The sequence below is a fragment of the Etheostoma cragini genome, chromosome 23 (genome assembly GCF_013103735.1).
Source record: "Etheostoma cragini isolate CJK2018 chromosome 23, CSU_Ecrag_1.0, whole genome shotgun sequence".
Lineage (NCBI taxonomy): Eukaryota > Metazoa > Chordata > Actinopteri > Perciformes > Percidae > Etheostoma > Etheostoma cragini.
The window spans coordinates 8,583,895-8,611,579 of record NC_048429.1 but is presented as its reverse complement, the minus strand read 5'-3'; the positions used below and the strand labels follow the sequence as shown (position 1 = coordinate 8,611,579).

Genomic DNA, 27,685 nt, shown 5'->3' with positions numbered 1-27,685 from the left:
ATCAGACAGACGTATCTTGCCATCAGCTTGGTATAATTTTCAAGTTCTGATATCAGTATTGGCCTCAAAAATCCAGTGTTGGTCAAGTTGGAGTCTAATCCCAAGGCCTGTCTACTGAATTGTTTATCCTGTTGTGTATCGTCACAACTTAGACAAATTTTACACAGCTCACAAAATCCTCTTGTCCTCAAGACCTTCCGGTGAGTACAACAACAGAAAAAGTCAAAACCAAACTGTGAATGAAACAAGCTAAACTATTTCTTACAAGAAAACTATGACCAAAGATGTAAGTTTGTCATTAAACTGAATTCCACAGCACATCCAACAAGCATGGCACTGACAAATCAGTAGGTAAAATGCCATCAATAACAAAAAGAGAAAATTGCAAAGGCATACGAAGAAAAGATGAGATTTAAAATGATTGAGAAAGATAGAAAAAAGTGATTATCTAAACAAAAAGAGTCATCCTACCTCCAGCGATGGCAGTTTTCTTGCCCACCGTAACAGTGACAGCAGTAGTAGCAATCACGATCCTCCCTGCTGGTAGAGCCACACACACACACACACACACACACAGACACACAATTAGCAAGAATTTACAGAACTTTATCAATCCATGGGTGCATAATGTATGCACATCCCAAACACAAATCTTCCCTCCAAAAATATATATACATGCATGAGTATATTCATGCACAGGAAATATATGGGGGTGACAGATTGAGCTGGACTCAGTAGGTAATATTTAATAAACTCGTGCATTCATCTTCTGTTTCTCTAGTCACAGCCATCATGCCAGTCAATGCCAACTGTCACCAAGCCACAGACTCCAGCCAGACTAACATTTATGTGTTATGTAACACTGAATATGAGAGCTAATTGACTAATACACTCATACCAGAGGGACTTCGTGTGTACTGCCTGTTTCACCATGTTTATATTTCTGTTATTCGCTCCACTAACACAAAACCAGTCTATACCTGCATGACAAATCACACATTCAGGAAATTGTGCAATTTAGTTAAAAATAGGTTTAATGTTTTTGCCACTGAATATTGTAGCATAATGTAGTAACAAAATAAAAGACAGCCAACAAACTCTATAAAACCAGATGTTTACTTTTCAAAAAGAATAAATTTAATACAGAGAGCCACTGACTTAGCACAATGCAAATGAACAAGAACGTCAACTGATTTCCTGAGAGAGGAGAGGAGGTTCCCACACTGTGACATGCTCATTCAATGACAGAAAGAGAGAGAGAGAGAGAGAGAGAGAGGGAGAGTAATGAGACAGGAGAAAAAGCAAAACAAGAGCAGAGCTAGAAAAAGAAAACAGGCATGGGTGAAAAAACAGAAAACACAGCACTTGACATGCTTTAAAATTAGGGGTGAGGAAGAACAGGACGAGGATGAATAAAATGAGGAGGCATGCCAAGTACAAGTAAAGGTTTTCCTCTACCCTCCTCCTCCTCCGCCTCCCTTCGTTTTCTCCCTCCCTCCTCCGCTTGGAGCTCCACCTCCTCTGCACTTAAGTTGGCGCTATAGTCAGCCTCATAGTCCCTGAATATATCTGAACACAACAAACTATGTAACATCAACCTGAAACATACTTTTTGTACATTTGTACTTGTAAAAAACATGGCGGATGGTATGATAAAATGTTTCATTATAATGATATAACATGAAACATTTATTGCCACCTTAACATAGGAATTAGAAATACAGCTTCAAACTTGCTGAAATGTGAAGATCCTATACTGTCTAGTACCTTTTAAATGCAGCTCAAGATATGAAATCCTCCGTAGATTTAGTACATACAGTATAGCTGCTTATGTGAAGTTTTTATGCTTGGGGAAATAAAAAAACTGCCTAAAAATAACACTCAACATTTAATTTGAACCTTTAATTAGGTGAGGAGGTGTAATTTGCACATTCTGTATTCTGTCATGAGGAAGGGCAGTATCAGTAGCCTCAAACTCAATGAATATACTGTACATCAACAAAATTATATTTAAGTATGCATAATTTAGTAAAGATTAAATTAAAAATCCCTGTCCTTTGTTAATGCCTAAAGCACTTTGTAGCAAACCTGTTTCTTTAAATCACTTTAAAAATACATTCTTTCTTGCTAAATAAGAAAATTGAATCCAGAGGCATAAAAGGGTCACGCTCAAATTCCTACCTGTTAACTAACTTTTGTGTGTGTATATGTGTGTGTTTTGTCAGTAAAGATTTCTCCATTACCTCTAGTTTCCTGTCTGGGCATGTAGTACAGAAACTGTCCAGCTGGGAACTCGGATGCTCTGCGATACCACACAGGGAAATGGTCCAATGTAAACAAATTCTCGATGTCTGTGGAGGTCAGGAAAGACCTGGGGAGGGATAAAAAATTAAAATGTGTTATATAAATAAACTTGCCTTAAATTAAAGAAAAGCATACTATCCATCGCCTAATTATGATGACAAAAGAAAAGAAGGACGACTGAAAAGGAAGATAAGATAAAGATTTGAGAATTGTTGAGGTAAAAAGGGGTATATAAAAGAATTATATGTATTACCAGCTGCCCTTTATTGACCACCAGAGGGCAAACTCTTACCTTGGTGTAATTGCAGCTTCAATCCAGCTCTTTAAGTGCGATCACTCATTAAGAAAATGTACCGGTAACAAAGTTTAACTAACCCCAGTTTTAAATCTTTTGGAGTTGAAGGTATGACTTACTTGATGTGATGATATTTAATGTTCAAAATGTTATTTTACTCACTTGGCAGTTCTTTTCTCAATGCCAGCGTATCTCTGGAATCTCAATAGGCCTGAACGGGTCCCCAAGAATGCTGTTTCTATCCCCTCTTCCATACTGAAAGAGAGAGGAGGGGACAATGAGACAGAAAAAGAGAGAGTTGGAGCAGAAAGAGGGGGCAAATATTTTGTACATCACGTAAAAAGTCAACGTCTTAATTAAACATTTATGTGGATGTGCATGTGTTAATATTCACCCAGATGTGTTGAGCATGAGAGCGGTCCAATAGGCTTCCATAGGTGCTGTGACCACAGCATCAAAAAGAGTTTGTTGCAACAACTGCATATCACCTGTAGAGTTAGGGAAAAAACAAATCCAATGCTAATGATAAAAATGATAGAGGCATAAGACAAAAGAAAGAGGAAGACACAAAAATAAATATACAGCATTAAATGGAGTCATGTCGAAGACCATAGGAGTGCCTTAGTGTATCACTGAATCTGCAGTTTTTCCTAAATCAAAAGATGCTGTAATTAAAGTCTCCACTTACATTCCAGATCTGGTTCTTTGCCAGTGAGGTATCGCACCACAGCCTGTAGCTGGCTCAGCTTACGGTGGGCCGGGTCAATGTCTGTCTCACAGTAGGTCCTACAAGCGTACACACACACACACACACACACACACACACACACACACACACACACACACACACACACACACACTTAGTACTGTAGTCACTCAGTAACATATCTTATTTCTTGACACTAATTAGAATCCCATAAAATTCTATGTTCTTATACATAGTTCTTATGCATAACTATATATAACATAGTTATACATAGTAACTAGTTATACATAGTTATATAACATATTTATACATAGTTAGTTATGCAGTACTTACCATTCATTGGCTATGGTCAGGTCTGGAGCCATTAAGTCATGGAGACCTAAGGCAAAAAAGCAAAAAAGAAACCAGAGAAAGAGAGTAAGAAAGAAACACAGACATAAAGACAAAGACACTAAGACAGAAGGGAAAGACTTACCCTCCTCAACAGAGACATTTCCAGTGAAGATAAACTGTCCATATCCCCTAGTCAATACTATGCCAAGACTGTCAAACATAAAAAAGACATTTGTAATTAGCAAAAGGAATCATGCCCTGTAATTTTTAATTCCTACATTACGCATTTGTTGCTACTTTAATTTGAACAAATGTGTAGGTTAGACAGAACATTAAATATAAGAGATATATTATATTTTTTAATATTCTAAATCCGGACACTTTGAGTAATCCAGTTAAATTAAACAATCAGACAAACCTAAATGGTGTCTCATTGATGACAGTGTAGAAGTAATCATTCTTCAGGAAAATTACTCGCGTCTGTGAGAGACAGAGAGAGGACAGAGTTTGTAAAAACGATAGTAAATGCAGAAAGAAAAAAATGCTGATACATTTACTTAAAAGACAAAAAATACAAATGGCCATTCAAAACTTGCTACCTCAAAGGAATCAAAACTTAAATAAGACAATAAAAGTGCTCAGTTTGCTTTCTCACTAACAGACAAAAACACAAGTACTCACTCCTTTATCCACTGAAGCTCTCACGTCTAAAGACATCATTCCAGTTTCTCCTTTAACCATGGCTGTCCTCAGCTGAAACAAAACCATAAATTACTCAGATCTTCACTTGTTTTGTCATACCATGCTATGAATCCTGACCTGAACAACACAGCTCACCCTGACATACAGTCCAGGAAAGTGAGTGAGTGAGTAAGTGAGTGAGTGAGCGTGTGCATGTGTTACTCACTTTCTCCTCGGTGTCTTCCCATTCCACCTCTGCCAGATCAACACTGTTATAGTTGGGTTTTGGCTTTAGCTTCTTCCCCTCTTTATACTGTCACACATACAACGGTACAAACAAGAAAGTCTTTAAGAATCTATCCCATCATATCATATTGGTTATTGCAATACATCTGTCAAGCAGGGTTATTAACTTTCTGCAGTTTCACAGCTGCAATAACTCATTGTACAATCCGATCTTTGTCTGTACCAGAGGTCGAAGGTCAGGGTGGGACAGGATGTAGCCGTTGTTGGTTAAAAGGTAGCCGTAACCATGGACACCCAGCTGAAGAGACAGAAAGGACGTGTAATTATTAAATTATAAATCAAATGTCACTGGCGTTCTCAGAGAAGAATCACTACAGAGTATTCATACAGTACTTTATCCTTGCTTGTGACACAGTATATTGTGGATGGTTTACCTTGTATCTAGAAACTAATCTCATCAGTTCTTTCAAGGCCACGTCAGTTCCTACCACTCCCAACAGAATCCCATGAGACAACTAAAGGAAACACAAAGCAGGTTGATAAATGCAAAGTTTCAGGTGTCTGTTGAGGGCATTGGTTTGATGGTATTAATTAAATGTGAATACTTACAGTCTCTTTTTTCTTGCTGAACACAGGCATGGCTACTGAGGTCATCAGGAGCAGGCTTTGGGCCTGAGTGTTGAACAGCTGTGGTACACACATACACAAGAACAGCCACAATGACTTGATCTGCATTGTTTTTTAAATGTTACATGTTAAATTTGGAGGAGTTCGCTCCTGTTGACCAAAGGTGGGAAATGAAGTGAAATGGTGATGGATTGGAAGATGATGTTTAACTTAGTAGTGCTAAATCTCTCTGGACCAAAGAATATTAACTAAGCCAACGTTTTAATGATGGAAGCAAAGAGAAGCTAAGATATGTTAAGATATTCCCTCAAATAACGTTGCAAAAAATGCTATTGGCTGTAAATATAAGACTAAGCTAAATTTCACAGGTACTATATACTGTATTTTATATGGCTAACATTACTTAAAATAGAAATTTAGCAGTGCTCTATGAATACCTTTGTCGTGCTTGGTAACTGATGGTGAAGATGGAGGGAAGACAACATAGGAGAAGAGACAACAAGTAGGAAATGGCAGTCAAAGATATTCCACATATGGTACAGATGAAAAGAGATACAAAATAAAGGAGGACACAGAAATAAGCATGCAGGGGTGGAGTAGCAACTAGCAACAGATTTACTTGAAAAGGAAACATTTTACTAAAACAAAATACTTATGATAAGAAGTCACATGAAAGAATTTCTGCTTAAGCAAAATTGGTTTATGCTAGTTTTTTGCTGGTGTTGCTACACGGTTCTTGAAGCATAGCTAGTTATGTGGTTTTAGGGTGTTGCTAACAGTGCTAACACTGGCTAAGCTAAGTTGTTAAAGTAATGTGTTCAGTAACAAATACAATAATGATTAAAATGAAATAAAATCAATAATAAGTATAGCCGCAAGCGGCAATTCGCGGGTTCAAACCTTTTTTCTCAATAGCGACTTCAAAGTAATTTCACACATGTGGTCCAACATCGCTTTAAAACGTAAGCAAGCTTTGTAACGATTCGACAAACAGTGCACTTTCTTTAAAATGCCTACAACTGAGTTTTCAAAAACAGTTATTTTCAATTCAGTGTGATACGTAGCTCAGTCCAACTCATGGTAATTTGAGAAAAGCAGATGACCAACACAAAAACAATTGCTGATAATGACGCAAACTCCAAGCTCAAACCTTGATTTGCGTCATTCCACGTCCAGTTATTGTGCATTTACAGCGCCCCCTAGTGGTCAATTTCAATGAGACTTGCAGTTTATGTGTGAGGTCATTGTGTTGACATTTCCTGGAAGTTTTGTGTTGATTGGTCATTTATAGCCTGATTTGCGCGTTGTTTGCGCTATATGATCTGCAGTTTGTTCGCATTTATAGCGCCCCCAGGTGTTCAAGGTGAATGAAACTTTCAGGGTGTGGTTCAGGGATTTATCATAGTGACTTATGAGGACAAATCCTGGGAGATTTGTGATGATTGGACAATGAATATGTGATTTATATGAAGTTATAGTTCTGATTTGTGTTCATTTATGTCCAGAGCCATGCTCCTTTCAAAATTCATAGGTCAATAACTTAAAAAGTAATTGAGATATGGACATGCTTCAAACACCTTATAATAAGCTTGATCAATTGATGATTCACTGAAAATTTGGTGGCAACCAGAGCTACGGCAGACATCAAATAATAATAATAATAATAATAATAATAATAACTTAAACAGACAAACATAGAAGGGTTCTACCGCTTCACAGTTTGAACCCTAATAACATTAAAGTTACTAATACTAGCTTATTTCAGGGATGAGTGTTTTGCTGTCTTGACTGTCATGTCTAACTTGCTGTATGGGTGAGTGGCTTGCTTGGTTGCTGTAAAAGTAATGTTTTCAATTTCAAGTCAGAGTTAGCTATATAGCTCATTTGCTTCTGTGGTCCCTGAACAGGTGCATACTAGGTGGTTGCTAGGTTGTTGCTTTGGCAGCAATTGCTGATGTTGCTAGGAGATTGAATTGGTGACTGGGAATAATTGGATTGAGGGGTTGAATGTTTCAATACCATGGAGAGAGAAAGAGAGGGAGAGACATAAATAGAATGGTTTCAAATGTTGAAGAGAGATGGAAAGACAGCATTGGAACATTTATCATTATTGCCCTCCAGAAAAAAAATAGTATAATAGATCATTACTAAAAGTAATAGCCCATATGGCCTGAATGAGTCTGACATTTTGATTATTAATGCCAGCTAATGTTAATACAAGATAGTTAATAATGTCTGCAAGCACAGTAATAATGGAAGAAAAAGACTGACCACAGTGTCCATATAAGCCTCAGTCCAGATGATGTCATGATCGTGGTTAATGACCATTGGCCGGCTCAGAACATGGAGGTACTCCATAACGTTTTCCTGCACGTCAGCCAGTGTGGAGACGTGTGTGTAGTACCCTGCAGGACACACAAATAATGTACAAACATACCGTATATCACAAATTACTCCGATGGAAAACCTAGGACTCAAAGATTTTAGCAAATAAAATCTTCACCATATTATTTTTTTAATCTTTTTGCCTCTGGCTTTTGTGTATAACATTTAGAGCTGCAAACTCACTTATACAACTTCAAAAAACCTGGTATTCCTAATAAAACCCTAAGGTGTTCTGAATGACAAAAAAACTACTTCCCTCATTACTGCAAATGGGCTGTTTCCATTTTTGAAACTTGGCTTGGTCTAAGGTTTATGGCAGTTTTACAACTGGGAGACAATGACGTCAATAGGATACCTGCAGTGAAGCTGCTTAGTGACAACAGGCTACTGAAGCACTGCCAGTTATGAATATGTGAATATGTGCAACCTTTTCTTCCTTTGTAATGTCTCCCCAAGCATGCGGCTGTAAATATTATTAAGTAGACCTGCTCACTTAAACTGAAACATGTTTTGCAGCAGTGTAACAAAAAGCATGTTTCTCTGTTTATGACAGATATGCTGTTTTTGGCAGAAGCAACTGCCAGGGTATGCAACAGAAGGGAGTGCACCTGTTATTTATTACACACAGAGACACACACACAGATATGATGTTTCTTGGCCGGGGACGTGTTTACAGTGTATCTGTGCTGATAATCAGGTATTTAGTCAGGGATTTTTTATGTGCACAGAGCAGGATAAAGTGATTATTTTCAGGTCTGAGCTGCTGCATGACCCCATATAATTCACAAGAGGGCAGCACCTGATACCCAGTCCCATACAAAACCACTTGGGAACACCAAAGAGATTCAACCAACCTCTTTTCTTCCCAAGTACAACACAAGAAATCACTTGAATCACTTAGCACATAGACTAAGCACGTAACTGCAGTAGTTTCACAGCTACTTTTCTTCTTATTTGCTGAAATTACCTACAATTCCTATTCTAAATTGTATGGCAGAACCAGGGTTTCAACCTAGCAACTTTTATAACACAAAGCATATTTTTGGACCTTGACCATGCTAATGATTCATCCCAATTTACCCTTGTTGTTGCAGGCAATCCATTTAACATTTTCAGCAAATGTCACCTCTCGCCCAATCAAATAGGTGAACACTCGAACCTGGAGAGACAATAAAAGTATATAGTGAGATGTAATAAACACCACTTATTTGTTACTCTAAACAGCTTTAAGCTTGCTTAAGGTACATTTCGCTGGTGCTTGCAGTTGATCCTTTTTGTGTGCGTATTTGTGTGTTGTACCCGTCGTTCCGGCCAGTTGAACTCTTCAAAAACATCCTGGAAATCCTCCATTGCGCCGTCCGTTATCAGCATGATAGCTTGGTTACAAAGGCTGCCCTGGCCCAACGCTGCAGCCTGAACACACACACACACACACACACACACACACACACACACTTTACTTGATCTTGGAATTTGTACTACAGAAATCAGCAGATGCAGATGCCTGCAAATTGTGTAGAGCAGATATAGGATAAATAAAAATAAATTAAATTAAAATTAAAGTAAAAAATCTGGCTATTGAATTGCAAGCAATGCTATATGTTGTTAGGACCTAGCTTGTGTTGTGGTTGTGACACAAACCTCGTTGAGGATCTTGAAAGACTCCTTCATTGCCTTTTTTACTTTGCCCTCGCCTTTGACATGAAGTCCTTCAACCAATAGCTTGAAATGCTGCAGAGAGACACACAACAAACAAACAAATAGACATTGCCAATACGTCATGGTTCTTCTCCTTTGGTAAATGCAGTCCCCAAATGAACATGGGGAGGGAGGGAGAGAGAGAGAGAGAGAGAGAGAGAGAGAGAGAGAGAGAGAGAAATCAGCGGGGAGAGAGTAAGCGAGTGCAAAGGAGGAATTATCGCCAGCTCCCTGGTACACTGACCAATTGCGGCAAAGTCACTACAACACCAGAAGGTAATCAGGATTAATCAACACACGCACACAGACACCCGAACGCACTGTGATGAATGGCCACATTGTTGAGGGTTTGACCACTGTGCAGACAAAAGATGTTCATGGCCTTCATGTTGCTTTTAGCCTCTTACAGAATTGTATATGCCCTTACAAATACAAGCTACCTGTAAAGTATGTTATTATTGTCTAGACATAACTCAGCCTTGACACTTACTTCTTTGATTGTTAGTTGTTGGTAAAAATGACCAAGACATGAGATTATTTGCTTAAATATACACTGTATATATATTTCAATCATGGCAAAAAATTAATAGAGAATCTGGGAATGTCCAGCCTCCATGTCTTTTGGGCCCCTGGTGTTCTTTTTAGCCCAGGTCACTGATTCAATTGCTCAATATTTGACAAAACGGAAAATAAAAATGATTTGAAGAAAGCACACATTGGTCTCTTACAGTTTGGACAAACACAATCTGATTTACAGCGGGAGTTAATATGGTAAACTGTTGTTTGGGAATGTAGGAACTCTTATATAACAGCCACAAAACCGAGGATTGTCTTCCTGTAAATGTGTGTGTTCCAACATGAGTTTATGCGAAAGTCCGTCAGGCAACATCTGTAAGCCCATTCTGTTACAGCCTGCCTCGCTGGACATTAAACCAATCAAATCCCTTGCTGACAGGTCATGTGACCTACTTAAAATTGTCAGTGGCCAGCAACCTCACCTTATCTGCGATGATGTGAAGGGGAGTGAAAGTAGGGCACACATCCAACACGTAACACACACAGACTGAGCAGACTGAGCAGGGGTTGGTATGTGACAAATAGGAGAATAGATGAGGGGGAAAAACAAAGAAAGCAGCTTAAAGAGATATGGATGGATAAAAAATGCAAAAAAGAAAAATGTCATGGCTTTGTGAAGGAGACTGGAAAGAGGAAACAAAGAAGACAAAGAAGGAAGTGGAAGAGAGAGGAAGAAATATCTGCATTCTTCAAACACCAGTAGAATCAGGGCACTTTTATCACACATGAGCATGAACTGGTTCTGAGGGTTTCATCATAACACACATTCCCTTTGTGACGTTTTAACTGTGATGTGATGACAGCATACTATCTTTACAAGATTGTTGAGATAACAGTTGATAGAAGATTGATAAGTTAGCAGAGGTTAACTGAATTAATTAGCGCTTGCATGTGTGCGTGCGCTTGCAAGTGTGTGTGTGTGTGTGTGTGTGTGTGTGTGTGCAGTTCAAGTTACCTCTCTGTTATCCAGATCAGCTTGTACCAGCGTGCCCTTGAAGCAGGGCTCCACGTAGCGAACATAGTCACTGTACTGGAGAGAGAAATCAAATGTGTAACCCAATAAAATCAATGAGCCACATGATCAACAGTCAGCATGATTAACATTTATAAAAGGTACGAGTTATTGAAGTTTTACTACCCTCAAATCTCAATCAATCCCTAAATATTGAAATATCCCTTAACTTTATTACGCTGAATTATTCCAGCCAACGTGATAATCTGCAACACAGAAACTATTTAATTCCTAATAATATGCTTATATAAACGTTCAAATATTTGAGTGCTGTTGTATAATTATAACTTATTTAATACAATGTCTTTTTTACTTTCTATAGGTCTAATATTTGTTGTTTTTCAGACGGATTTCAGTGTTTAAAGTTGGACATTTGGATGTGGTGTTTATATTCCTGGAAGCTGTTACTCTGTTTTTTCCACTGACATTAGTCAAGTCAAGTTCAAAGTTAAATTACATTATGTTATTTCCGACAAGGACATCTATTTTGAACTCCCATTGTTTTTGCTTGCATAAAGCTGCACCCCCATAAAAGAAGTGGTGCAGCTTTAAATTCTGTGTAAAAACAGCTTAAGGGCAGCGGATTTGCCAGAGGCGTATGATTACACACGCAGTAATACCAGGATAAACCTAGCTTATTACACCGATTTATGGTTGGAGGGCTTTGTGCAGCCAGAATCCTGAAAAACCTAAAAACAAAAATGAATTTTGAAGCTTAGATGTTACTGAAAGTAAATGCCTTTTGCTAACTGAATGTTTGATGTGTGTATTTGTGCCTGTTTGCATGTGTGTGTCAATTTCCGTGTATTCTCCCGAGTCTCAGTACTGTCTGTACCTGAGAATTAGCTTTCCGTGTATTTGTGTGTTAGGGTGTTAATCTCAACGTCACACTTATCAACCTGCTTGTTTGTGTGTGTTTTGTGTAACTGTGTGTGTGTGTGTGTGTGTGTGTGTGTGTGTGTGTGTGTGTGTGTACTTACAGCTATTATGTTGACAAAGTCATTTTCTCCCAGTGTGTCCAGGATTGTATTGATGGTGTGTTTGGCTATGGTCAGTCTGAGTCCTTTCATACTGCCACTGACATCCACCACGATTACCACATCTTTAGGCGAAGTGGCGGCCTGGATATACCTAGAAAGTGACAGACAGCTGAGGTAGGAAGCATTAAAGACTTAACCTTTATAATGCCAACTCAATGACATTCAGGCATAAACAGAGACTCTATGTTAATTACCATTAAGTCTAGCAGACAGAACAGGCAGAGTTGAAGCCTTATCCTTTAATTTATTCCTCTGTTCTTCCATCCATGCTTCTCTTCATCTCCTTATCACCATCCCCTGATTTCCAAGCTCATTAACATGGATTAGATTTCCCCTACAGTATTGGACATCTGCAACCTTCCAGGAATCAGTTGTGTCGGAGGACCACAAGTTCTTGGAACTTGATTTATGTTACCGAACAGTAATCCAACCTTTTATACGTAAGACATTCCCACATGTCAAAGCGGGTGTAAATAATAAAATAAATGATGAATTTTATGGTCCTGGTATTGTGCATGCTGGCTCACTGTCACACTGCTATGGTTTCCTGGGACACTTTAATCTGACTGAGACACTGTTAACAGTAGCACCTGTCCTTTGACCATTAAGGCAAGTAATGTCTGCTGTGAAAAAAGCATTATTCCCAGCATTATTGACACGCTTTTCATGTTTGATTAATGTGTGTATTTTAGTGTGTGTTTTTTTTGTAGAATGTGCATTTCCTTTTAAAACTCTGTTAAGTGTCTTTGAGTGTTGCAAAAAGTGCTATCTAAATAAAAAGCATTATTATTATTATTATTATTATTATTATTATTATTATTATTATTATTGTTATTTGTAAAAGGCAATACGGCTGCTGATGTATAAGCGAGCCTCAAACATGTCTTGTTGCATTGATGTGTATGAAATTGTCTTTGAGACAGACAGAAGCCACAATTGGTGCTCTTATGGTGACAGTAGTTAGAGAGCTACTTTCAATGTAAGATGAGATGAGCTTATTTATTCGACCACAACTGATGAAAGCCCTAACAACTACTGTATGTGCTACTCTATATGTCCAACTGTGCAGCCTGCAACAAAGTTGCCTCCCTCTGGCCATATTAAATGATATGAACCTCTGTCAAACCTGGGTTCTGTCTCTCTATTAACTATCTATTTTTTTTAATTGAATAAAGCATGAACTTAAACAATAGTTTAATCTGTAGGTAGGGTGACTCAGACAAAATCTGACTGATAAAATGCTTTTGCACCAAACCACATCACCTTAGAACATTAACTTTTAACAACTTCTGTTAAAAGGCAAAACAAGGAGAAAACTGCACTTAATGGGGAAAGACACTGATTCGAGAGGCTAATCAGAAAGACTTCTCTCACTGTCACCGACTGCCTCTATAGCTGACTCAACAAGCTCAATTGGCCAAATGGTCACTAATATGAGCAGACTTGTGCCAACTACAATTGAGTGGCACCCAATGACTGGTGGCTTGGAGTGTCAGGGCACATACTGTAAGTAAGGTATGTTGCTTCAGGTTGAGCTGAGTTGTTCTGGTTCTTCTGCCATTCATTAGAAACACAGTCCTGCACGTACAGTTTGAACTATACAGAGAGCTACAACCCTTCAAAAGGCATCAATAAGGAAGTAGAACTGATGTTGATGGGAATATAGCCTTACCAATTTCTGTTTCTGCAATCAAAGGTGACCACACCATTTTCATCTGGAATCCACTGGATCCCTGGAGACAGGAAGAAAGATGGAGAGATTTAGCAAAGGCAGATGCTTGGAACTGCTCTTTTACAGTCTGGTCTGGTGGATGGATGAACAAATGGATGCATGGATGGATAGTGACAGATCAAATGAGGGAGAGATGGATGAGATAGCAGTTGAGTAAAACAAGCTGTGTCGCAAATCCTCTGCTAATTACACACACACACACACACACACACACACACACACACACACACACACAAAGGAGAGACTGAGTCATCATGGTTGACAGACAGCTTCCTGCATCGTCAGTTACTGTGTAAGTATACTGTTTGGCTTGTGTAGCTGAACATTTATCTACAGCCCTGTTCATGTTGTCTTAACACCGTGCAGACACAGGATAAATGTGCAAATGAGAAGAATGCAGGATTTCCTAAATGTAGGATGTGTAAGTACCTGGGTACAGCCTGAAGAAGCCTGTAGCACTGCCAAAGTACTGCCAGGTAAGAGTTGGATCTTTTTGGAAGTTTTCAATGAACACATCATTCAGGGCCTCAGACATATAGGCTCCGTTCAGAATAGCTGGATCTACAGAAAGAGAGAGAAAGAATGAAATTGATTTTCGACTGTCAACCAGATGTGTCATACAGTATGTGCAAGGGAATAGAAGATGCATGTGTGTTCACGCTTCTGTACCTCTGTTGTAAACATTTGTAGGGACTTGTATGTTACTCAGTTTTGTGTTGACTGGCAGTTTATTGAAGTGTTCATTTTGCTCCAGAGGGAATTCTCCTCCCAGCGACATTGAATTCCCAGCGGCATCCACCGAGTTGATGAGCATGGAGTTAAAGTATTCAAACTAGAGAGAAAAGTAAAGGATGGTGACCTCGTGGATTATTTGATGATGACAAATTAAAGAGACGTTCAAAAACTCAGTATATACAGAATATTCTTCTGTGTGGTCTGTAAAAGCCTCAGTTAACTTTGCATATTTGCTAATAGTAGAGCTACTGTATGCTTATGTTTAACATAGTGTGAATAAGGTGAAAGGAGACAAATATGTAACACAAGCAGAACATCTTTGAAATAGTTATGGCTATGATGGTGATAGTGCAGTACTGTTGACACCACCAGGAAAGGGGTACAGGTAAAGAATAGCATATTTTGGATATAAATCCGTGGTTACATAATCGTCCTGCCTGTGTTAGACTACGCATACAGTAAATTGTACCAACAGTCACAAACTGTACACAGAGGTTATTACCTTCAGTGTTTCATTGTACTCGTGGTAAAGGTCAGCATCCTCTGCTGCTTCCGCTAACCTCTGTGATGAAAATACAGCAGGTAAAGGATACACTCTGTTCATGTAAGTAAAACTATCAAGTCCGAACTAAACCCGCAGCAATTGTTTGCTTAAACAGAATGTATTATTATTACCTTCACAGATTTCATCTTCCTACCAAGCATCTCCTCCATCTCTTCAGCAAACTTTTTCACCAGCTCCTTTCCGTCCACCTCCTCGATCTTCACCATACCCTCGACATCCTTGTATTTCTTGAAAACAGGCGCAGTTGGCTCATTAGTGTGACAGTGCTATTATTATTATTAACAGAGCATTCCGGGGCGGCCTATAGATCACTCTCTCTCCCCCTTTCACATGTCTATCCACTGTCTCCGTCTAATAAAGGGAAAAACCCCTTAAAAAAACAAAAAAAAACAGAGCATTCTTCTAGGGACAATGTCCCATGAGCTCCTTAAAATCCTAAATTGAAAGACTCAGAGAGTAAGGTTTATAATATATTGCCTTCATTTTGACTACCACCTGATGCCACTGTATTTTTACATTCAAAAGTTACATACAATATCTTGCTTGAATACACAATGGAAAACAACAGAGAATATATAACCATAGAAGATCCTGGTATTATACAATTATACACGTGGGTTGTGTGTGTGTGTGTGTGTGTGTGTGTGTGTGTGTGTGTGTGTACGCAGTGTGCGGTACAGATGGGGGTCAAGCCCAGACTTCATCCCCTCCCCAGACACCCTCTCTAATCTGCAATTTGACAGAGTGATGCCAAAAGAAAACCATTTATTGCATACTGCACCTCCTGCCTGACATCTGTGCATGTTCTAATGTATTTTTATGGCTGCTGGTGGCTGCTGGGTTTGTCCACTGTGCGATTAAATTTGAGCAGCTACATAGATATAATTTAAGAGATCCAGTGCTGTTGCTGTTTGTGAACTGAAAGGTTAATTTCCGGCACTGATGATAAAAGCATAAGTTGTGGTGGCAGATAACAGATTCCTAGTAAATGTTTGTTTTGGTGATGGACTCATTTATTTTTACCTTCAGTGAGAGGATTAGATGAGAATGGGTTATCAAATTTGTCAAGAAAATAGTTTTGTTAATGGGAAATCCCTAGCTCCCAGAGTTCCTAACGGGTGGAGAAAGGCCCTTAGCAAGTAGTCAGTTAGTGAACTAAAAAAAATTCTGATAATTAAAAAAAGCTGTGTGAAAAAAAAAAACTAGATGCTGAATTTGTCATTTAAATTAAGATATATGTTATATTTTCCCTTTCTAAGATGATTTTTTTCAGTTGTTTTTACAGTGGGGAGAGAGAAAAAAACCCTTCCAACAAAAGTAAAGGTCCAACAGTTTCTGTATTATCTTCAAACTTAAACTCAAACACTGAATATCTTGTTTAGTTTACTCAGGCAAGAAGACAAAGTCACTAAACGATCCACAGATAATGAGAAAGCCATTGATTACACAGAGGTGGGTGATTAATGGCCTCTTGTTGCCAAGATTAAATGTATGCACTGGGTGCTTTTTACACATCGCTGACTAAATAAAAGGACAAAGTGTGCAACTAGGAGACTTATACCTGCATTATATATAAATACTACTATTACTGATACTGCTACTACAGCAACTAGTAGTACCGCTGCTGTTTCTGGGGCTGCTTGATCAAGTTAGTGAGTTTTTTACATCTTGTGTGGTTCTCAACTTTTGGAAAACTCTTTCTACCAACTAAACATTGAGGGTATCTCAGGTTAATCCAGTCTACAATACAGGTACAAACAACAAACTAATACTGCTGTGTTTGTCTTGGAAGAAATCTGTGGGAGTTAGCTATTTGTGCAGCTAGATTGATGGAAGTTTTGTTCTGTACAAAATGAAAATCGTGTTGTAAAATGAAAATAAAGATGTAGACTTTAGAGGAAGATGGTCAGTAGGTGCATGTCTCCGTGAACAGTTTGTGTTTGTGTGTGTGTGTGTGTGTGTGTGTGTGTGTGTGTGTGTGTGTGTGGCAGATGGGGAATGGGCCTGCTAGGGATTTTACAAGGTGCCATGCAGAGAGAGACTGAACATCCTAATTACTAAAACACACACACACACGCGCACACACACACACACACACACACACACACACACACACACACACACACACACACACACACACACAACCCCTTCTTCAGTATCTACGGTGAGTCACACAAAAATGGACACTTGTCAAAATGCAGCTAATTTCAATGAATCAATGTTTCAACAGTATATACAGTATGATGTTTTATTTTATGTATTGGTAAAGCACATACATTTTTTTAAAAGTCAACACACGTGTGTATGTGTGTGAGTGTATTTATGTGTTTTTGATTTAAGTGTGTCATCACATTGGTCTCTGGGCCATGTGCAGATGTTGTACAGCAAATGTATGCCAGTCAGCCGTGTTCCCATTGGTGGATGGAGCAGAGGGAAGGGGGAGGACATAGAGACCCCGCCCGACTCAGTCTGATGTGATGATGTCATGTGTTCTATATCCAACTGTCTCTATTACCGTAAAGTACATTTGTGTCTCTGCAATTAAGTTTGTGTCTTAGATTTCATTCCTTGTGTTTCTATTTTCTATTTGCCAGCAGCCAACTCTAACTGTTCACTGTTTTTCTACTGCTCTTTTTTTATTGTTACTGTTTACGTATCTATTATTATATCTTGCATTCTTTGCTGATGCCTCTTATTTTTTCGCACTGTCCCCTTTGCTGCTGTAACACTGCAAATGTCCAAATTACATGTACCTTCTCTGGTATTGCCATATACTGTATGTTAGGGATAATCAATCCCTAAATGGATTAAATCCCCACCACAACCATTATCACCTCCCCCTCACCACAAATCAGTGTTGATTTGTCTGTCTGAAATGACAAATGACTAAAACACACCTGGATGCATCTTAATTCACCTCAAAAAACACAAAAATGTGATGCCTTGGAAAACATTTGAACTTTGTGTATGTATGTGTGCTTCTACTTCTGTTTTTAAGCATGTGTAATTGTGTATCTTTCTAATATATGTGTGTACTTGTGTGGTCCTGTATTAATGTGTGGAAAAGCTTTTGTGTGTGATCTCTTACCTTCTGCAGAAGTTTAGATCCAGAGTATCTTGTGGACAGGGCAGCTATCTCTTTGCCAAAGGATACAGCCCACTGCTGCACCCTGCACACAGAGAAAACATGATCAGGGACAGATAATCAAAGCTGTTATCAATATCTATGAAAACAAAGCATTAACTTAAAAAGCAAGGCAGGTTTATTTGTATGATACATTAATAAATGTAATCCTTTTCAGGAAAGTAAGCGGCCATAAGATCCAATCCGTCAGTGGTGTGTCCCAAGTTCAGAAAATAATTAAACACATTGCAATAAACTGAATTTGTGTTTATTTGTTGACATGCACTCTGAGGTAAATTTCCTAATTTATAATAGTTCACTGTTATACATATCCCAAACAATTGGGTAACAATTAATATATTGAACTTATTTCAATGCCAGAAGCAGGAAAGTAAAGTACCTGACTTCCCTTCAGTGGAACACAGTGCAATAAGAAATGCTAAACAGCTAATTTAAGAAAAAGATAAGAACTGTTTCTCAAACACCCTCTGTCCACTTGTATCGTGCCTGAAAAATAAGGGCTAATGAGACCGTCTGTGTTGAAGGTGACCATGAAAGTGTACAGCCTATCATGATAAAATGTTACCTTGCATTCGCCAATGACAGATTATAACAGATTACTGTTAAGGTGACAACAAAAGATGACCGTCTGCCAGGTCAAGGGATACTCCGTGCTCAATAACATGCAGTAATTCTACAAATCCTTCATGTGAATGCAGCCAATGAAAGGTAATAGAGGTTAGAGAGTAGACAGGATGTGACAGATGGCTCAATCTATGGGGAGTCGTAGCAGGCAGGGTTGTCATATAAACTGCCAGCCTCGATACAAAAAAACTGTGACTGAAAACTGGCTGATCATTTGTAGACTTGAAAACGTGGAGGTGCTAGGTAGGTGTGTTGCACTGTACATATCAGTTTTAGTATCATGTTCATGGTTCAGGGATGTCAATGGCTCTCTTGACTGTTGCCTTGAAATTAGTCTGATCATTGTAACTGTTTTAAGGTGGTAAAATGTTTTGACATTTGAATGTCAAATGTTTCGACAGATAAATTATGACGTTTTAGTTATATGGTGCTGTTAAAGAGCTATTTTGCTACGGGCTAGAAAACCACTGTACAGGCCAAGTTAGGGCAGATTAAGACCAGACAGGTCAAATTTGGAACAACACAGTAAGTGAACTCTACATAAAAGCGGCCTGTTAATACCATTTTGTTCATTGAATCATGCTGTCACTATCACTACGTTGTGCATTTATGGGACTTGATGTACATATTTATATGTTGATTTATATGTGCTTTTGTTTCCATTGTAAAATCAAAGGTGCTATACAAATAAAGTTATTATTATTGGAAGGGCAAAATGCAGCAATGGCTCACAGTGAAACTTGTTTGACAGAAAAATAGTAAAAATAAAAATATCAATTGTAGGTTTTTATGGGGGGTATCTATGGTGTTACACAGTCAGAAATGGTTGCTTATCTCCTAAATTGTTTCTTAAATGTGTCATTCTGTTGATGTCTTATTGACAGCTATGTGTTTCCTTCTGGCAGCAGAGTAATGTTTCCTGAGAGGCTGAAGATTTGACCTTCTTGGCCTTAAACTAACTTTTTGAGCCAGAGGGGCCCTGCTGCCAAATCTTCCCCAGGCAGAATGAAGCACTTCGGGCTCAGTGACCTGTGTTGGCCTGCTGAACTCTGCTTTCCCTGAAGCTTTAACTTCCTTCGTCACACCTAACTGCCTAGTGACAGCATGCACTCTCTGAGCTGGGCAAAGTTAAAAAAAAAAAAAAAAAAAAAATCACACAGACACTATATATATACATATATATATATATATACTGAAACAGTCAGTGCGAGTAAGAAGGTTCTGTGTATTCACTAAGTTTCTCTGTCACTCTCAAACCATTCTACTTCAACACATAGACATTCAGTTAACAGGCTATTGTGGACTGACAGCACTGAATTGATCTGTCAGTGTTTTTAGTCAGCAGGAGGTTTGAAAGCTGTTCAGGGAAAAGAGCTTGATCTGGCTTCTGGAGAACAAACAAACACAGCGTTTTATTCCCAAAAGAAAAAGTGAGAGAAAAAAATGGATCACTTGTTCTACAAAGTGAACGCTTGTGTGATAATGAAACACATTAGGCATTATGAGTTATTGAAAAGCACCACTTATACCAGGTAGAACATGGACAAGATATGGTTTTAGGAACTTGTATTGCAGTTCATGTAAAGGACATAAAGAAGGGGTTATATTATCAATACGGAACAGTTTTTTTTTGTTTTAATGTAAATGGTTGATGCTGCAAATCTTTTGCCAATACAGATCTAAGTGAAAAAAGCTATTAGCGTTGACTTCACATTTGATTGACGTACAGCAAACATACCGGTCCACGGCCATAATAGTGGCTCTGTGAGGGGGTCCATATGCACATTGGCATGCTAACAGGCTCACCATGACAATATTAACATGCTGATGTTTAACAAGCATAAGTGTAAAGTACTGTATTCTATATGTTTCAATTTACTATGGCAAAATGCATCTTAGACTTTAATAGAAAAATTGGCAAGGGCAATAAGCAAACAATACCTATAAATAATAAATAGTAGCCTACATAAAAGACAAAATGACTTGTTTTTTTAAATTAATATCTGTGCATACCAAAATGTATACACCATCTTAAACATACTTAGTTGTAGCTGTAAAGAGGCTGTAGGACAGTTTGGCAGTTAGCTACACCCCCACCCCACAGGTGCCCATATGGCCATATGTATCTGTGTGGAGTAATCTTCTAAAATAGAAAGAACACTCTTGACTCATCTATCTCACGTGTGGCTTTAAAAAACACAACGCTGCATGTGGACATGCCAGGTTGTCCACAGGGAAGGACCTGGTACACTTGTTGATGTAATGTCTTAATAAAATACGAAGTTTGTGGTCATCTTACTTGTATCTACCGAATAGAATGATATCAATACATTTTACATTACTCAAACTATGTCCACCTCACATTATTATACATTTACATACAGCATGAACAGTAAATATCCTGTCATTTATCTAAGTTATTGCCGATAAGATGGTTGTTGTTATCTATCTATCTATCTATCTATCTATCTATCTATCTATCTATCTATCTATCTATCTAATCTATCTATCTATATTATCTATCATCCAGTCAGTCATCCATCTAAAAAGGTTGGATAAGCCAAGTCAGTTAAATTAAGATCCTTGGAATGAATGTCATCCAAATCTACCAGAGAAATTATTTGAAGGAATTGACTAAAAATGAATGGGTTGTGTGTGAAAAACAAATTAAATTCACATACGCGAATATGTCTCTCACAAAACCTGCATGATCTGTATAGTTTTTTACACTGATTGTTCAGTCCCTGAGAGTAAAAAGTTATTGTCAGGGTTCCAGTGCAACTGCACTCACGTTTCTGGTGAAAGCTTCATCTGGCCGTCAACCATCCGGCACAGCGAGCTGAAGAGGATAATCCACAGCAGCAGCATCATCAGCCTCCCTCTGTGCGGCCCACTTTTGTCCCATTTACTGGCATTCCCAGCATTTCCCCAGCTCCAGCGGTTCATCCCTGCAGCTGCCACGACCTGCATCAGTCCAGCAATTGTTGCACGCTGGCTCCAAGAGAAAAGCATAAAATTACGAAAGCGCATAGTGAGATTATATGTGCTCAGGTCACAGTGTAAACACAAAAGAAGGGAAGTTGATTGGTCCTGGGTAGGTAATGTAAAGTGGGTATTTAGAGCTTTATAGTTAAAAAGTGAGTAATTAGTTATGGGCTGTTACACCAAAACTGAGCTAAAAGAAGCTAAAAAAGATCCATTGGGATGAGCTTAACTGCAGAAGTGGGTGATAATTCTCTTTGGATTTGTCACCACTGTGATAAATTTTAATATGAAAATACAAATTATAGCCACTTTAAATTTGGATATCACTTTGTACCACAACGACATTGACTATTTTGAAATTACAGAGGAAATTTAAAACACAATTTTTCAACTTGCCTGGTAAAGTAACCTGTAAAAAACATCCAACAAAGATACAATCAAATCCAGTTTTCTCAAAGACAGTCATGCACAGTTCAAATCTTGATACTCTCCAGAGACTTGAAGAGAGGCACACTTTGTAACAGAGCAGTCTAATTAGTGACACGTGGAGGAGCTGTGATAGTCCGAGGCCTGCTCAGGAAAAGCAAAGGATCCAGAACGCTAACATGCAAAATCCAACAACAGAGAAAGCATGTCATCCTAAAGGTAGTCACAAGAATGATGCTGAGAAGCCAAAGACTTTGAGCCAAAAGATTGTAACAATCCCATGTGCTGTGCAAAAAACTGGGTAAAAAGGGTACTAATTTAAAAGAAACACAAGCAAAAGCCTCAAAGTAATACTTCCCCAAATCAATATAGACAGAATGACACAAAAGATTACTCACTATGTCATGTGGTCAAAGGTTTGAAACCATTCCCTTTGAGACATGTGGGTCTGGAAAAACAGTTCAAATATGATTGATAGCAAAAAGGAAGTGTGTGATTGAAGATTTGATGTCAGCTCAGCTGGTTACACTGGCACACAATAGAGACTAGAAAGCTCTTGTCTCCAGTGTCAAAGGTCACTTCTGCGCACAAGGAGTCACAACGGAGCTTTGCCATGTTCTTACACCTCCCGCGCTACACCTCCTAATCCTATTTCTACTGCTCTCATTATCCGACTCTCTCCTCCATGCACTCTCACTCTACAGGGTGCCAGTTAAAAAGGGAGAAGGATGAAAGATTCGGGTCGTCCCGGTAAACTTTTGTCTTCAGTCCTTTTTATCGGACAGATAGGTATTCCAAAAGCAGGACACGCACCCATATTCCCCAAAAAATAGTTTTTCTTCCTTCCTTTTCCTGAATTATTCCTGACCTCACATCCCGGTGGATCCAAACCAAAGTCATCCAGCACTGGGATACGATTACGCTTTGTGTTAGATGGATTGAGTAATGGAGGGATAGTGGGACTTCCTCTTTCTCTCTAGTGTATCTCTTCCTGCTCTCTGGGACCAGTTTATACTATAATCCAAGCTGGATTAAACCCCTCCTTCCTCCATCCCTCCTTTTTGCTCTCCATCCCTCTCGCTCTCTTTCTCTCACACACACACACACACACACACACACACACACACACACACACACAGTGACACAAACACAATCTCTCTCTCACCCTTATCTTTTCTGTAACACTCTTTAACCTTCTGTTTTTCTAGTCCTGCTTTTCTCTATTGTTGTGTTATCCTCCCTTTTCCACCCAATTATATCATCAGTCTTTCTCTCACTTGCTATTTATCTAGTATGCTCATTATTTATCTCAATTCTTTGTTTTGTTTTCTGCACAATCGTTCTCTGTGTGTCTGTTTTTACTAAGAAAGAGAATGAATGGCCGAAAAAGTGGCAGTTAAGTCATCTTTCATGGAGTAAGAGGGTGAGAGGAAAAGAAACAAAAAAAGAGAAAAATGGGAGCTAAAAGTAATGGAAGGAAATCCGACAGAAAAGAGGCAAATAAATATAGAGAAAAAGAGAATTAGAGAAAAAGAAGAGACCTGGTGGAATGGTGGTAGTTGTATCAGAAGGGAGATGCGATTTGTGGAGGAAGATGCACTTACTGTATAATCTTATAATATAAACACACTGAGACACCTAGTGGACTCTTTTTGCCACACACACACACACACACACACACACACACACACACACACACACACACACACACACACACACACACACACACACACACACACACACACACACACACACACACACACACACACACACACACACACACAGTGCTGCAACATGTATCTCAGCTCTGTAAATGTGTTTATATCTATAAATTACTGTAGGTTAAAAAAATCTGCTGAAAAAAGCTATTCTGTAAAAATGGTATCTCACATTCATCTCATAATCCCTTTTAATTAGCCCAAGAGTAATTCATGTTTAAATGCTGTGTATAATTCATCTCCTTATCTGCCTGCATAACCTTGCAAAAATGTATATTCATCATGTTTATCATTTTACTTTTTTAACTCTGATCACATTATGTGACTGCTTTGTCAGTGAGAAATTTGAGAAATGATTTGGTTATGTTGAGAAGAATAACTTACTTGGCAAATTAGATCCCCCACTGCTGATAAAGCCGTTGCACAGGTCCTCTTTAGGTCATAGCTACCAGTGCATTCATTCATGCTAAACCTTTTCAACTGCAAAACACTCAAACATGGAACTCATACAGTAGTATAGATTGAACCATCTTTAAATGGTAATTGTTACGAGTACACACACACACATATGGACACAGTAAAACATCTGCTCATGCTGTTATGGAAATGAAAATGCAGTAAAACAATCTGGCGCACATAAACACACACACACACACACACACACACACACACACAAAGGGTCAGATTAATAATATAAGCAGTTAAGAGACTGCCTAAGTGATATAAACACAAACATGACATCCATGCACACACTATTTCCATGCACACACACTAGTAGTGTGTAACAGCTGTGGGACTCCTCCCCCACTGACCCAGATCACTGATGATGGGATGAACTCTTATTCCCCCCCCTTCCTAAGAAATTTGCTGAGATGTTGAAAATAACTCAAGTGTGTTTATTCTATTTTATTTTAAGCAGTTTAATATATTTTACTTCACATCAATGTGTTTTTCCAATATTTTGGCTCCTTTTAGTTTTTACACCACTTTAATCCATATAATGAGATCTCTGTTTCATCCTGTGTCCAATAATAAATATATAGATATGTATATATACACATATGCACTATATATTTACATTAAATGATGATCCTCAAACACCATGAAGCAACACTGTAGCATAAAGTACCAAATAAAACTCTGAGCAGCATCACTCACCTATCATGCCTCTGTAGAGCTTATGGTTCCAACTTGTCTTGCCATGTCATTTAGAAAAATACGACATGGAGAATTTTTTCTTAAAATACAGTTTGAACGCAGAACAACTCTTTTGTGTATGAGCAAAGATTAAAGCCATGAAAAAAAGACAGAACCATGATTCCCCAACAAAGTACAAAACATTATTATTCTATGAATAAGTTTTCATCGGGTTCATCAACTCTTGGACTTCCTAATAGAAACCAGTTAACGCAGAAAGACATCGTCCATCTGAAATAATAGCGGCAACAAAACAAAAAGTGGTTTGGACTCCCTGTACAGAGTGAAGATCCCGCCTCTCTGGGCTAGTACATACACACTCACACGCACAAGAAATCATTGATTAGACTTAGGCAGGGATAATAGTCAGCTCTTACTTTTAGCTCCATCAGCTAAACCAATGTTCTGGAACCACCTAGTCTCAGAGGAAATAATAATGTGTGTGTGCGTGTGGATCCTGAAAGACTTTGAAAAGATTTAAAGGTCCTTGCAATATATTATTAACAGTCCACAGCATTGATACGGCACTCTTAACACTATTTCTAGGCTTTTTTGTACATATGAATTGATTCTTGTTTTGGCTATTATGCATTTGCTACCTTGAATATGGATTTTAATACCATTCATCCCACAACAGTGTTGGTTAGGGAGAGGAAGCAGCAAGGAAGGAAGGGAGAGGCAGCCAAATTCCCAAAGTGTAAGAAAAAAAGGGGCAGCAGATTGATTGGACTCTGATCACTTCATACTGCGTTTCCTATCAGTGTTTGGGTTCCCAGCTAATATTAGGGAGCCATTAACAACCCTGATAACAACAACACTAATTAGTACTAACAGACTGATATAGTCACATGAAGATCCCGGAAACATTATGTAACACTACTAGGCAGGGAGGGCAGAGCACTTTTGAAATAAAACCTTCTCACTGTATTCCTTATGTTATACACAGTCTGTTTATCTAAAGAAAAATACTGTATGTATCTATGCCATGGGGAAACAGTGAGTGACAGGTCATTATCCCCACAGTCCAGAGTCTATGGTCACCATGGGAGACAAGCTGATGAATTCATGTGAGGGCAAATTTTCTATAATTCAGTCAATCAGGCTGTCAGTAACTCAGTCAGTTATTATCTGTGATTTGTTGTCAGGTAATATACTCAGAGCCAATAACTGCTATTAGACCTTAGACCAAACACAAAGTCGCGTAGTGGTGACAGGGAACACAGCCACCAATGAAAAAATGTGGATGTACATTGTTTTAGGTTAGCTTGCATGGAATTTGACACCGAAACTGTTCAAATTTCTACTTTCCTTTAAGCACTATAAGCTTAAAAGTAGATAAAAGTTGAGAAAACATTCTCTACAAGGTCTGCACCCCAAGGTACATTTAGAAGCTGCTTCCTCTGCTAATGAGGACCATTTGATTTAAACAAAGGCTCCACAACAGTTACTGAATGAACCCTGTGGTGAGGTTTTCTCACCACACCGCTGTAACACCATTATGTCAGCAACTCTGCTTTGTTGGCTTGTACTGTGTGCTCAGTATAGCGCGACAAACACAGGGAGGGATTTAATATTGGAAAAAAATTATGTTGTATAAAGTCTTTGAGAGTTAATTGGGCATGGTCCCTCAATACTGCTGGGTGTGTGAAACCAGTTGACGAATCACTGTAGACATTATGTAACACTATTGATTGTGTATAATTATTTGAATAATAATAATACTACCAGTCAGCCATGCAGATCCGTTAAGACAACCAAAAAAGTAAGTAACAACAGAGGCAGTTTGAGAACATTTAATATCCAATTAAAATAGACTTCAGTTTCAGAAAAGCGCAAAACATTTCTGTCAAAAAAAGAAGTAAAAACTTAAAAATTGACATTCCATTGTCTCGTATTATTTGAAAAATAAGAATAAAAAGATTACAGATGACATCTTTTTAAATTAAAAGAACAAAACAGCATCTAACGGGTGGCCAAATAGCTCAGTTGGTAGAGCGGCTGTCCGTGTATAGAGGTTTGTTCCTCAACGCGGCGGGCCCGGGTTGTGGCCTTTTGCTGCATGTCATCCCCCCCCCCCCTCTCTCCCCTTTCCTATCTTCAGCTGTCCTGTCAAAAATAAAGGCCAAAAATGCCAATAAAAATATCTTTAAAATAAACAGACAAATAACTTTAGATATGTTGTATAATAATAATTTTGCACTTGTTGTACATTAAATTGTAATGTAACATGCTGGTTATTTGTGCTTTGAGAACAATACATTTTGATGGAGTACAAAAATAAGAATATTATTACATAATATCCTCTTTTTTATGACATGTAATCTCTCTCTGTTTGTTGTTGCTGCTGCTGCTGTTGTTGTTTTTGTGTACTCTCTGGTATCAACTGAATAATCTGGCTTTATATGAGTTTACACACAAACTGCAAACCCTAACCCCGACAAAATGTAACATATTGACTGACTTCTCTGCTGTAGTTAAGTAAGGAAATGTGTGGGTAACTTAGTTGGATTGGTTGACACTTTATGCAGTACATGGAGCGTGACAGTATTTCGGAAATGCATTTTCTGTCGTATTCCTATTTTACTTGTTTTGAACCGGCCTGTGAGCTCCAGGTATTTAGACAGATTAGATTTTTATTGCTTTAAATCTCCATTT

At 38.4% G+C, this 27,685-nt stretch overlaps 1 protein-coding gene across 6 annotated transcripts in view; it reads right to left on the bottom strand.

Annotated features, from left to right (window-relative positions):
* cacna2d4a (calcium channel, voltage-dependent, alpha 2/delta subunit 4a) overlaps positions 1-23,147 on the bottom strand; it is a 79,615-nt gene extending 56,468 nt beyond the window's left edge. Inside the window, exons 1-29 of one of the 6 annotated variants that reach the window (XM_034863318.1) lie at positions 22,984-23,146; positions 22,514-22,563; positions 21,496-21,695; positions 18,024-18,105; positions 15,046-15,162; positions 14,873-14,932; positions 14,305-14,467; positions 14,065-14,196; positions 13,576-13,636; positions 11,844-11,994; positions 10,807-10,881; positions 9,219-9,308; positions 8,877-8,990; positions 8,658-8,736; positions 7,464-7,597; positions 5,630-5,647; positions 5,175-5,252; positions 5,000-5,080; positions 4,789-4,863; positions 4,546-4,632; positions 4,320-4,391; positions 4,057-4,118; positions 3,781-3,848; positions 3,639-3,684; positions 3,288-3,385; positions 2,994-3,087; positions 2,762-2,854; positions 2,244-2,371; positions 472-540 (exon numbers count right to left, since the gene is read on the bottom strand). In XM_034863318.1, the coding sequence (XP_034719209.1) occupies positions 472-540; positions 2,244-2,371; positions 2,762-2,854; positions 2,994-3,087; positions 3,288-3,385; positions 3,639-3,684; positions 3,781-3,848; positions 4,057-4,118; positions 4,320-4,391; positions 4,546-4,632; positions 4,789-4,863; positions 5,000-5,080; positions 5,175-5,252; positions 5,630-5,647; positions 7,464-7,597; positions 8,658-8,736; positions 8,877-8,990; positions 9,219-9,308; positions 10,807-10,881; positions 11,844-11,994; positions 13,576-13,636; positions 14,065-14,196; positions 14,305-14,467; positions 14,873-14,932; positions 15,046-15,162; positions 18,024-18,105; positions 21,496-21,674 (2,506 nt within the window). In that variant the 5' untranslated portion in view covers positions 21,675-21,695; positions 22,514-22,563; positions 22,984-23,146. Of the gene's footprint in view, positions 1-471; positions 541-2,243; positions 2,372-2,761; positions 2,855-2,993; positions 3,088-3,287; positions 3,386-3,638; positions 3,685-3,780; positions 3,849-4,056; positions 4,119-4,319; positions 4,392-4,545; positions 4,633-4,788; positions 4,864-4,999; positions 5,081-5,174; positions 5,253-5,629; positions 5,648-7,463; positions 7,598-8,657; positions 8,737-8,876; positions 8,991-9,218; positions 9,309-10,806; positions 10,882-11,843; positions 11,995-13,575; positions 13,637-14,064; positions 14,197-14,304; positions 14,468-14,872; positions 14,933-15,045; positions 15,163-18,023; positions 18,106-21,495; positions 21,696-22,513 lie in introns of all 6 variants that reach the window. The other 5 variants (XM_034863317.1, XM_034863320.1, XM_034863319.1 and 2 more) reach the window with 5 other exon arrangements.
* Between the last annotated feature and the right edge of the window lie 4,538 nt (positions 23,148-27,685).